This window comes from Drosophila virilis, chromosome 4 (genome assembly GCF_030788295.1).
Source record: "Drosophila virilis strain 15010-1051.87 chromosome 4, Dvir_AGI_RSII-ME, whole genome shotgun sequence".
Lineage (NCBI taxonomy): Eukaryota > Metazoa > Arthropoda > Insecta > Diptera > Drosophilidae > Drosophila > Drosophila virilis.
This window is the reverse complement of record NC_091546.1, coordinates 458,612-472,047: the sequence shown is the minus strand read 5'-3', so window position 1 is coordinate 472,047 and position 13,436 is coordinate 458,612. Positions and strand designations below refer to the sequence as shown.

At 40.5% G+C, this 13,436-nt stretch overlaps 1 protein-coding gene across 9 annotated transcripts in view; it reads right to left on the bottom strand.

Annotated features, from left to right (window-relative positions):
* Slob (Slowpoke binding protein) overlaps nucleotides 1–13,436 on the bottom strand; it is a 49,026-nt gene that overhangs the window by 4,754 nt on the left and 30,836 nt on the right. For 6 of the 9 annotated variants that reach the window (XM_015169005.3, XM_015169001.3, XM_070209268.1 and 3 more), the window contains 3 exons: nucleotides 3,685–3,895; nucleotides 3,498–3,623; nucleotides 3,283–3,425 (listed from right to left, as the gene is read on the bottom strand). In XM_015169005.3, coding sequence (XP_015024491.1) covers nucleotides 3,283–3,425; nucleotides 3,498–3,623; nucleotides 3,685–3,895 — 480 coding nt within the window. Of the gene's footprint in view, nucleotides 1–1,357; nucleotides 1,732–3,282; nucleotides 3,426–3,497; nucleotides 3,624–3,684; nucleotides 3,896–13,436 lie in introns of those variants that run through there. The other 3 variants (XM_015169006.3, XM_002059104.4, XM_070209269.1) reach the window with 3 other exon arrangements.

Sequence of the window (13,436 nt, the reverse complement as noted above, 5' to 3'; positions counted from 1 at the left end):
GTTCATATTCCTTAACTATTCATTAACATCTGTACAATAGTGTGACTTTTTCTTCTAATTTTTCTAATGGGTTGCCTACAATATTATATTGTTATTGATGTTATGCCCTTAAAGATGCTATCATAATTTTCTTGATCAGTTTTGAAAGCCGTGTCGATGTACTCTTGTCCGTCTGTCTGTTTTTATTTAAACTATCCTCCTTGTTTTAAGGATATCCTCGAAATATATCGATATATGAGCTATGCTTTTAGGATACCTTCAATAACTCACTGACCATTCCCAGCTAGGAGTAGGAGCTTAGCTGGTCGGACAGGCTATAAATATCCCCCACAGGTTATTTCCCATCACTATCTATTTATCCTAACTCTACATATCTAGTATAAATTTCCTTACTTTATGAATAACTTCTGTCTTTCTTTTTCCTATTTATAGTATTTTCATAACTAATAAAGCAAATAAAGATTATTTTTAATTCGACACCTGTATCGTGTAGCTCTGGAAAACATTGAAATTTGTTGTCAAAAAGATCTTTGATTTGTTTATTATAGAAATATTTGAAATGTGGTGTGTTATGTGCATTGCATAGCTAGGTGAAGTAAATGTTGATAGGATGAAAGATGACTCTAACAAACCTAATGCTCTTTATTTCACTTTTCCGTTAGTAAAAAATGCCAAGTGTTCCAAAATTCTAATATGTACACAATAAAACGCAAAAGAACAAAGAGTATTATCTCAGCACGAAATGGAAATTTTTACTTTTAGAAATTAGTTAACTACAAATAATATATATTCTAAATATCTGAAGTTTTATATCAATATTTTATTGACTTAAATTAGATACTTTGGAGAGTATCAATCAAGTATATACAAAAGATAACTTTTTACCGATGTACATATATATTATATTAGTCGACTAGTTTATCAAACATCGGACTTTTATATGGTGCTAAACCCATGTAATACTTCGGTCAAAATTCTATGCTTGTGTGTGTAGATTTTTAAAATGATGGACTGTAAGGGTATCTAATCTTCGGCAGATCGCAAACAAATTACTTTTATTTCGATACAAATGTGCATGCAATATTCATTTAAAAGCAGTTAAAACAACAAGTATAAAATATAGCCGTATAAATGGAAACAACAGTTATTTACACACGGAAATTATTTATTTACAATATTTAAGCGCACAAAAGAACAATTAAAGCAGGTGGAAAAAGTTGATTCTCTACAAAAATGGGCATGGCTTGCTAGCTAGGCTCTGTGCATTGAGGGTGGAGTGGGGGGGTTGGTGTTGTGGAGAAGGGGGGGGGGGGGTCGCCGCTGGTGGCTTTAGCATACACAAAAATTTGCCACTTACCACAGTTCTTTTTTTTTCTTAACCCAACAACAACAACAATTTGTTTGCATTCAGTATTTCTTCCATTTTTGGGAAATTTTTGTTTGGTTTTTTGGGGGTATTAAAAAATTGCAGTTGAGTACAAAAATTGTTGTGATTGATACAAATTGCGCTGTCAGTTTGTTTTTTATGTTTTTATTTTTATTCAGGTATTCTTTTCATTTGCCATTTGGTCTTACACTTTGTAATTGGGGTAATTGTATTTGTGAGTGATTTGTTGTGGATATTTTTTAATTTCATATTCGTTTGTTCTGTTTGCATCTTGGTTGATTGATTGATTGATTGGTTGGTTGGTTTAGTACATACGAAAGACTTCATAGGGCGCAGGCGGAACACTGTAGTTGGTTCGAACGGGTTATGTAAATAAACAAATGCAGAAATGCAACAATTTGTAAATCATAAATAAAACACACACGTATGTTAGATAGACAAAAACAAAAGTTGATAGACATTCAAGAGCTGATCTGTATGTATTTATGTAAAGATGGGGCTTGTGTAACTGCAACTGGTTCAGTTTGATTGTTCGGCTCGCAACACTAAGACATATATATATAGAGTAGGTTTTTTATTCAGATGTATTATAGACATTGGTTTTTGGTTGATTTGGTTTTAGTTGTAGAGAGAAAGAGAGAGTAAACATTGCATACAAAAAACTTTAGTTGAAAATTTCCTCTACTTATATGTATATAAGTTAATATATGTATAAGACATGCGTTTTGTTAGGCAGCAAAAAATAAATTTACACTGAGAGAAATATATATATATATATATGCTTAAAATATACATGAGCAACAATGTGTGTTGGGCATTTAATAAAGTAGTTGCCTCTGCTATCTCCATTCTAAACTTTCCCCTCTCCCTTCTCCTTTCGCCACTCTTCATTCTCCATATTACTTAATTACATTCTCGTCTTGCATGCATAATTTTCAAACACCTAATACTGACAACAGGCGCAGACACTCCGGGCAAGGGCGGGGGTGGGGTAACTGCGAGAGCAGGGATCTCGGCCAGAACATTACCATAATTACCGCAGGCACGCACACTAAAGCACACAGACAAACGGACAGGTGCTTGGGTGAGTTACATGTGCACTTATACACACATAACAATACAAATACGCACACATATTTGAACATTAAGTGTATGACGCCATTTTTTTGCTTATGCTCTCATTTTGCGTTTCGCAGTTACTTCACTGTTTGCCTTTTTTTCTTTGTTTCTCAACACATCATTTTATTCTACACACGCATTTTGTGTGCGTTTTGTCATTGTGTTATCTTTTATTAACCTGAAATATATCTACATATTAATTTGCTGGAGCAGAATCAACTAAAAACTTTACCCATCTCGAGTATACGGCAAAAGAATGGATTATATTTTTTGTTACAATTTGCCTATTTATTGAAAATAGCCCACAATCAGTTTATTTTAGCTCATGTTGGTAAGGTCTAATTGTTTGAAAACATTCTAAAGCTCAGTAAAATAAATTTAAAGGTAAATAAAAAAAGCCTGCATTATTTACTACACATTTATTAAAGAAGATACTGTAATAAATAAATATATATATATTTGTTAATTTCATGCAGGTCTTAAGAAACATTGAATAGACTTTAGTAAAGAGTTTTAAAGCTAACTATAGTATTACCCTCTATATAACTGGACCCGACATAGATCTTTATGGACCAGACCTCACTTAACAAATGGCCTTTTGTTGGCAGCTGTACAGTACGTGAATGTGTGTACGCTGAGATTCAAATATGTATTAGCCTGTGTGCGTGTGTGTGCGTGTGTGTGTGTGTGCATGTGAGTGCATGTGTGTGTATTTGTCGGTGGGCTGCATGGCTATGTGTAGGTAGTACGAATCTCTAGCCTCCATGGACACTTACCCAGTGCGTCGATCGTGCGGTGTCGAGGGGGGCGTGCACGGAGAACTCGCCGCGCTGAAGGAGCTGCCCAGCGAGGCGCATTGGCGCTTCTTTACGGCGTGCAGCAAATTTAACGTGGAACGGCTGAGGCTCGGCTTGATTGTCTGAATTAGGTGTAAGAATAACGCTATAATGGGCGGCATTTTGATAAGGTTTGTTTTATTATTGATACTCACACTGAAGCACGGGCCGCGCAGCTCGCGTAAATCGATGCTACGGAATAGATCGCATAGGACTAAGTCCTCGACGGAGGGGCATACGCCGCTGGGTGGTTCAAAGATAAGGCCCAATATTTCTAGAACCTACAAAACGCAAATGGTAACAGCAAACTTTTCGTGGACACGGTCGTGAGCTGTGTCTTACCTGCCCAATTTGTGGATAATGCTGCAGTTCCATTTCGAGCACCCGGATGGACGGTTTCGGTGTGGTCATTTCCTGACCAGTGCACATCTCATAGAGCAGATGGCCAAAGCACACGATGTCAACATTCTCAATTTCCGTCACGGAACGAGACCACATTACGGCATTATTGCGTGAGCTCAGCCCCAGCAGGCCATTTTCCAGGCCCGATAACCTTACAAATGGAAAAGGAGATACATATATGATGAACCATAAAGAAATTGCATAATAAGAGGTCGACACCATCAGCCTCTCCAAAAATTACATCTTTTAGTGCCATTTTCCTGCCTTTTTTTTTTTAATATCTCGGGTAATAGCCCCGCACGGAGATATGACGTTCCAAAACGACATAGCTCCGCGGGGAGATATGACGTTCCAAAACGATATAACTCCGCGGGGAGATATGACGTTCCAAAACGACATAACTCCGCGGGGAGATATGACGTTCCAAAACGACATAACTCCGCGGGGAGATATGACGTTCTAAAACGACATAACTCCGCGGGGAGATATGACGTTCCAAAACGATATAACTCCGCGGGGAGATATGACGTTCCAAAACGACATAACTCCGCGGGGAGATATGACGTTCCAAAACGACATTACTCCGCGGGGAGATATGACGTTCCAAAACGACATAGCTCCGCAGGGAGATATGACGTTCCAAAACGACATAACTCCCCGCGGATATGATATGACCTTCCAAATCATCACTTTTTTTTTTTTTTAAATCGAGGTCGGTGCGAAAATCGAAACTTTTTCGATGATTTTTTTTTAATATCTCGGGTAATAGCCCATATTTTTTTGATGCAGATCGATGCAGGGGGTCAATACGATCCTAACGCACCATGTCATTTGAAAATCTGCAAGGATATGACCGAGTTATGTCCTTTTTTCTTTACATAAAATACTTTTATATACTTTTCGCCTTGTTTAATTTCAATATGTTTTTATGCTTTCAGACCGACAAATTAAGGACTACACTGAGCTCTAAGCACCTCCACGACTGACAAAGCAAATTTTTCCAGGATCGGACTTTAATTAGGCCAGATATAGTTATTTTAAGTTTCAATAAGCTATAATTATGATTTATGCGTGATTTGTATAATTTTAAGAGAAATAATTAAGAAAACTAGCATAAAAAACAACAATATTATATATTTGAACATAAATAAATCAATTATTTAAAATAAAAGAAGAAAATCCAGTTTTTTAATTAAAAAATTCAAAAATCAATATTCCAACGCTTGGCCCACATTTAAAATTTGTGAAGATATGAAAGATGTTATGTCGTTTTGGAACGTCATATCTCCCCGCGGAGTTATGTCGTTTTGGAACGTCATATCTCCCCGCGGAGTTATGTCGTTTTGGAACGTCATATCTCCCCGCGGAGTTATGTCGTTTTGGAACGTCATATCTTCCGCGGAGTTATGTCGTTTTAGAACGTCATATCTCCGCGCGGAGTTATGTTATGAGATTTAAAAAAAAAATCATCGAAAAAGTTTCGATTTTCGCACCGACCTCGATTTAAAAGAAAAAAAAAACGTGATGATTTGGAAGGTCATATCATATCCGCGGGGAGTTATGTCGTTTTGGAACGTCATATCTCCCCGCGGAGTTATGTCGTTTTGGAACGTCATATCTCCCCGCGGAGTTATGTCGTTTTGGAACGTCATATCTCCGCGCGGAGTTATGTCGTTTTGGAACGTCATATCTCCCCGCGGAGTTATGTCGTTTTGGAACGTCATATCTTCCGCGGAGTTATGTCGTTTTAGAACGTCATATCTCCGCGCGGAGTTATGTTATGAGATTTAAAAAAAAAATCATCGAAAAAGTTTCGATTTTCGCACCGACCTCGATTTAAAAGAAAAAAAAACGTGATGATTTGGAAGGTCATATCATATCCGCGGGGAGTTATGTCGTTTTGGAACGTCATATCTCCCCGCGGAGCTATGTCGTTTTAGAACGTCATATCTCCGCGCGGAGTTATGTCGTTTTGGAACGTCATATCTCCCCGCGGAGTTATGTCGTTTTGGAACGTCATATCTCCCCGCGGAGTTATGTCGTTTTGGAACGTCATATCTCCGCGCGGAGTTATGTCGTTTTGGAACGTCATATCTCCCCGCGGAGTTATGTCGTTTTGGAACGTCATATCTCCCCGCGGAGTTATGTCGTTTTGGAACGTCATATCTCCCCGCGGAGCTATGTCGTTTTGTAACGTCATATCTCCCAACGGAGTTATGTCGTTTTGGAACGTCATATCTTCCGCGGAGTTATGTCGTTTTAGAACGTCATATCTCCGCGCGGAGCTATGTTATGAGATTTAAAAAAAAAAATCATCGAAAAAGTTTCGATTTTCGCACCGACCTCGATTTAAAAGAAAAAAAACGTGATGATTTGGAAGGTCATATCATATCCGCGGGGAGTTATGTCGTTTTGGAACGTCATATCTCCCCGCGGAGCTATGTCGTTTTAGAACGTCATATCTCCGCGCGGAGTTATGTCGTTTTGGAACGTCATATCTCCCCGCGGAGTTATGTCGTTTTGGAACGTCATATCTCCCCGCGGAGTTATGTCGTTTTGGAACGTCATATCTCCCCGCGGAGTTATATCGTTTTGGAACGTCATATCTCCCCGCGGAGCTATGTCGTTTTAGAACGTCATATCTCCGCGCGGAGTTATGTCGTTTTGGAATGTCATATCTCCCCGCGGAGCTATGTCGTTTTGGAACGTCATATCTCCCCGCGGAGTTATGTCGTTTTGGAACGTCATATCTCCCCGCGGAGTTATATCGTTTTGGAACGTCATATCTCCCCGCGGAGTTATGTCGTTTTAGAACGTCATATCTCCGCGCGGAGTTATGTCGTTTTGGAACGTCATATCTCCCCGCGGAGTTATGTCGTTTTGGAACGTCATATCTCCCCGCGGAGTTATATCGTCTTGGAACGTCATATCTCCCCGCGGAGTTATGTCGTTTTAAAACGCCATATCTCCGCGCGGAGTTATGACGTTCCAAAACGACATAGCTCCGCGGGGAGATATGACGTTACAAAACGACATAACTCCGCGGGGAGATATGACGTTTTAAAACGACATAACTCCACGGGGAGATATGACGTTCCAAAACGACATAACTCCGCGGGGAGATATGACGTTTTAAAACGACATAACTCCACGGGGAGATATGACGTTCCAAAACGACATAACTCCGCGGGGAGATATGACGTTCCAAAACGACATAACTCCGCGGGGAGATATGACGTTCCAAAACGACATAACTCCGTGGGGAGATTTGACGTTCCAAAACGACATAACTCCGCGGGGAGATATGACGTTCCAAAACGACATAAACCCGCGGGGAGATATGACGTTCCAAAACGACATAACTCCGCGCGGAGATATGACGTTCTAAAACGACATAGCTCCGCGGGGAGATATGACGTTCCAAAACGACATAACTCCCCGCGGATATGATATGACCTTCCAAATCATCACGTTTTTTTTCTTTTAAATCGAGGTCGGTGCGAAAATCGAAACTTTTTCGATGATTTTTTTTTTTAAATCTCATAACATAACTCCGCGCGGCGATATGACGTTCTAAAACGACATAACTCCGCGGAAGATATGACGTTCCAAAACGACATAACTCCGTGGGGAGATATGACGTTCCAAAACGACATAACTCCGCGGGGAGATATGACGTTCCAAAACGACATAACTCTCCGCGGATATGATATGACCTTCCAAATCATCACGTTTTTTTTCTTTTAAATCGAGGTCGGTGCGAAAATCGAAACTTTTTCGATGATTTTTTTTTTTAAATCTCATAACATAACTCCGCGCGGAGATATGACGTTCTAAAACGACATAACTCCGCGGAAGATATGACGTTCCAAAACGACATAACTCCGTGGGGAGATATGACGTTCCAAAACGACATAACTCCGCGGGGAGATATGACGTTCCAAAACGACATAACTCCGCGGGGAGATATGACGTTCCAAAACGACATAACTCCGCGGGGAGATATGACGTTCCAAAACTACATAACTCCGCGCGGAGATATGACGTTCTAAAACGACATAACTCCGCGGGGAGATATGACGTTCCAAAACGATATAACTCCGCGGGGAGATATGACGTTCCAAAACGACATAACTCCGCGGGGAGATATGACGTTCCAAAACGACATAACTCCGCGGGGAGATATGACGTTCCAAAACGACATAACTCCGCGCGGAGATATGACGTTCTAAAACGACATAGCTCCGCGGGGAGATATGACGTTCCAAAACGACATAACTCCGCGGGGAGATATGACGTTCCAGAACGACATAACTCCGCGGGGAGATATGACGTTTCAAAACGACATAACTCCGCGGGGAGATATGACGTTCCCAAACTACATAACTCCGCGCGGAGATATGACGTTCTAAAACGACATAACTCCGCGGGGAGATATGACGTTCCAAAACGATATAACTCGGCGGGGAGATATGACGTTCCAAAACGACATAACTCAGCGGGGAGATATGACGTTCCAAAACGACATAACTCAGCGGGGAGATACGACGTTCCAAAACGACAAAACTCCGCGCGGAGATATGACGTTCTAAAACGACATAGCTCCGCGGGGAGATATGACGTTCCAAAACGACATAACTCCCCGCGGGATATGATATGACCTTCCAAATCATCACGTTTTTTTTCTTTTAAATCGAGGTCGGTGCGAAAATCGAAACTTTTTCGATGATTTTTTTTTTAAATCTCATAACATAACTCCGCGCGGAGATATGACGTTCTAAAACGACATAACTCCGCGGAAGATATGACGTTCCAAAACGACATAACTCCGTGGGGAGATATGACGTTCCAAAACGACATATCTCCGCGGGGAGATATGACGTTCCAAAACGACATTACTCCGCGGGGAGATATGACGTTCCAAAACGACATAGCTCCGCGGGGAGATATGACGTTCCAAAACGACATAACTCCCCGCGGATATGATATGACCTTCCAAATCATCACTTTTTTTTTTTTAAATCGAGGTCGGTGCGAGAGTCGAAACTTTTTCGATGATTTTTTTTTAATATCTCGGGTAATAGCCCATATTTTTTTGATGCAGATCGATGCAGGGGGTCAATACGATCCTAACGCACCATGTCATTTGAAAATCTGCAAGGATATGACCGAGTTATGTCCTTTTTTCTTTACATAAAATACTTTTATATATTTTTCGCCTTGTTTAATTTCTATATGTTTTTATGCTTTCAGACCGACATATTAAGGACTACAATGAGCTCTAAGGACCTCCACGACTGACAAAGCAAATTTTTCCAGGATCGGACTTTAATCAGATATAATTATTTTAAGTTTCAATAAGCTATAATTATGATTTATGCTTGATTTGTATAATTTTAAGAGAAATAATTAAGAAAACTAGCATAAAAAACAACAATATTATATATTTGAACATAAATAAATCAATTATTTAAAATAAAAGAAGAAAATCCAGTTTTTTAATTAAAAAATTCAAAAATCGTTTCAAAACGACATAACTCCGCGCGGAGATATGACGTTCTAAGACGACATAACTCCGCGCGGAGATATGAAGTTCCAAAACGACATAGCTCCCCGCGGATATGATATGACCTTCCAAATCATCACGTTTTTTTTTTTTAAATCGAGGTCGGTGCGAAATTCGAAACTTTTTCGATGATTTTTTTTTTAAATCTCATAACATAACTCCGCGCGGAGATATGACGTTCTAAAACGACATAACTCCGCGGAAGATATGACGTTCCAAAACGACATAACTCCGTGGGGAGATATGACGTTCTAAAACGACATAACTCCGCGGGGAGATATGACGTTCCAAAACGACATAACTCCGCGGGGAGATATGACGTTCCAAAACGACATAACTCCGCGGGGAGATATGACGTTCCAAAACGACATAACTCCGCGCGGAGATATGACGTTCTAAAACGACATAACTCCGCGGGGAGATATGACGTTCCAAAACGACATAGCTCCGCGGGGAGATATGACGTTCCAAAACGACATAGCTCCGCGGGGAGATATGACGTTCCAAAACGATATAACTCCGCGGGGAGATATGATGTTCCAAAACGACATAACTCCGCGGGGAGATATGACGTTTCAAAACGACATAACTCCGCGGGGAGATATGACGTTCCAAAACGTCATAGCTCCGCGCGGAGATATGACGTTCTAAAACGACATAGCTCCGCGGGGAGATATGACGTTCTAAAACGACATAGCTCCGCGCGGAGATATGACGTTCTAAAACGAAATAGCTCCGCGCGGAGATATGACGTTCTAAAACGACATAGCTCCGCGCGGAGATATGACTTTCTAAAACGACATAGCTCCGCACGGAGATATGACGTTCTAAAACGACATAACTCCGCGCGGAGATATGACGTTCCAAAACGATATAGCTCCGCGGGGAGATATGACGTTCCAAAACGACATAACTCCGCGCGGAGATATGACGTTCCAAAACGACATAACTCCGCGGGGAGATATGACCTTCCAAAACGACATAGCTCCGCGGGGAGATATGACGTTCCAAAACGACATAACTCCCCGCGGATATGATATGATCTTCCAAATCATCACTTTTTTTTTTTTAATCGAGGTCGGTGCGAAAATCGAAACTTTTTCGATGATTTTTTTTTAATATCTCGGGTAATAGCCCATATTTTTTTGATGCAGATCGATGCAGGGGGTTTATGCTTTCAGACCGATAAATTAAGGACTACAATGAGCTCTAAGGACCTCCACGACTGACAAAGCAAATTTTTCCAGGATCGGACTTTAATCAGGCCAGATATAGTTATTTTAAGTTTCAATAAGCTATAATTATGACTTATGCTTGATTTGTATAATTTTAAGAGAAATAATTAAGAAAACTAGCATAAAAAACAACAATATTATATATTTGAACATAAATAAATCAATTATTTAAAATAAAAGAAGAAAATCCAGTTTTTTAATTAAAAAATTCAAAAATCAATATTCCAACGCTTGGCCCACATTTAAAATTTGTGAAGATATGAAAGATGTTATGTCGTTTCAAAACGACATAACTCCGCGCGGAGATATGACGTTCTAAGACGACATAACTCCGCGCGGAGATATGACGTTCCAAAACGACATAACTCCGCGTGGAGATATGACGTTCTAAAACGACATAGCTCCGCGCGGAGATATGACGTTCTAAAACGACATAACTCCGCACGGAGATATGACGTTCCAAAACGACACAACTCCGCGCGGGGATATGACGTTCTAAAACGACATAACTCCGCGGGGAGATATGACGTTCCAAAACGACATAGCTCCGCGGGGAGATATGACGTTTTTAAACGACATAACTCCGCGGGGAGATATGACGTTCCAAAACGACATAACTCCGCGTGGAGATATGACGTTCTAAAACGACATAACTCCGCGCGTAGATATGACGTTCTAAAACGACATAACTCCGCGCGGAGATATGACGTTCTAAAACGACATAACTCCGCGCGGAGATATGACGTTTTAAAACGACATAACTCCGCGGGGAGATATGACGTTCCAAAACGACATAATTCCGCGGGGAGATATGACGTTCCAAAACGACATAACTCCGCGCGGAGATATGACGTTCCAAAACCACATAACTCCGCGTGGAGATATGACGTTCTAAAACGACATAACTTCGCGCGGAGATATGACGTTCTAAAACGACATAACTCCGCACGGAGATATGACGTTCTAAAACGACATAACTCCGCGCGTAGATATGACGTTCCAAAACGACATAACTCCGCGGGGAGATATGACGTTCTAAAACGACATAGCTCCGCGGGGAGATATGAAGTTCCAAAACGACATAACTCCCCGCGAATATGATATGACCTTCCAAATCATCATTTTTTTTTTGTTAAATCGAGGTCGGTGCGAAAATCGAAACTTTTACGATGATTTTTTTTTAATATCTCATAACATAACTCCGCGCGGAGATATGACGTTCTAAAACGACATAACTCCGCGGGGAGATATGACGTTCCAAAACGACATAACTCCGCGGGGAGATATGACAATCCAAAACGACATAACTCCGCGGGGAGATATGACGTTCTAAAACGACATAACTCCGCGGGGAGATATGACGTTCTAAAACGACATAGCTTCGCGCGGAGATATGACGTTCTAAAACGACATAGCTTCGCGCGGAGATATGACGTTCTAAAACGACATAGCTCCGCGCGGAGATATGACGTTCTAAAACGACATAGCTCCGCGGGGAGATATGACGTTCCAAAATGATATAACTCCCGCGGGGAGATATGACCTTCCAAAACGACATAACTCCGCGCGGAGATATGACGTTCTAAAACGACATAGCTCCGCGGGGAGATATGACGTTCTAAAACGACATAACTCCGCGGGGAGATATGACGTTCCAAAACAACATAACTCCGCGGGGAGATATGACGTTCCAAAACAACATAACATGGCATACCCAAAACGTGCGTCTGTTGGCAGCTGCTGGCTGCCGAGATTTTTCTTAAAATCTGCCAAAATACCGGGCGAACAGAAATGCCGAGAAGGTCGACGAGTGGTTTGAATAAAAATTTTCATTGCATAGCATTACGGGGCAAAATTGTAACTCAATTAAGATGAATGCTGTTAATTAGCAGTCTATGTAAAATGAGCGCTGTAAATCGCCTGTTAAAAAAATACCTGCAGCTGCAGCTAATGTAAAAGGGCTCCTGAAAGAAAATTCATACATGTTCATGGACCATTTCAATGCGCAGTCTGCAGAGATCTGATCGTTTAGGTTCCCAAGGACTATATCGATGATATGGAATAATCAAGGATATACTAGTCAACTAGAAACCACTCAGGCGGCTGGCTGCTGTAAAAGAAAAGCATACATATTTGTGGACCATGTTCTTGCGCATTTCGCGAGAGCTCGGTCCTTTAGGTTCGCAAGGACTATATCCATGATATGGAAAAACTAAGGATATTTCAGTCAACTAGAAACCACCTAGGCGGCTGGCTGCTGTAATAGAAAAGCATACATATTTTTGGACCATGTTCTTTCGCATTTCGCGAGAACACGGTCCTTTAGGCTCGCTAGGACTATATCCATGATATTGAATATCCAAGGATAAATAGGTCAACTAGGTTCCATGAATAGCGACCTTATTTTTTGCCGAGATCATCAAGGCAAGTTCGACATCATAACCAAACCGTTTTTCTGCACAAATTTCTTGTTACCCCTCGATTGTTACTTTTATTGTCTATTTTGTCGATTTGTGTCAAAATTGGGATTTCCTTTCTTTTGATGCCAATCGATAGAACTGATCCTTACGAGTCAAAAATGGTATGAAATTGCAAAATCGGACATTATTTGACGGAAATATTCCAAAAAATCATCAAAAAGGTTGAATTTACGAACGAATCAGTTTTTTGTCAACAACATTTTTCAACCCATCGATGATTAATTTGTTTGAATGCCAATTAATGGTAGGGATCCGTACGCATTCAGAAAGGTATAACATTTTTAAATCAGACATTATTTACCCGTGATATTAAAAAAAAATCATCGAAAAAGTTTCGGTTTTCGCACAGACTTCGATTTTGAAAAAAAAACGTGATGATTTGGAAGGTCATATCATATCCGCGGGAGTTAT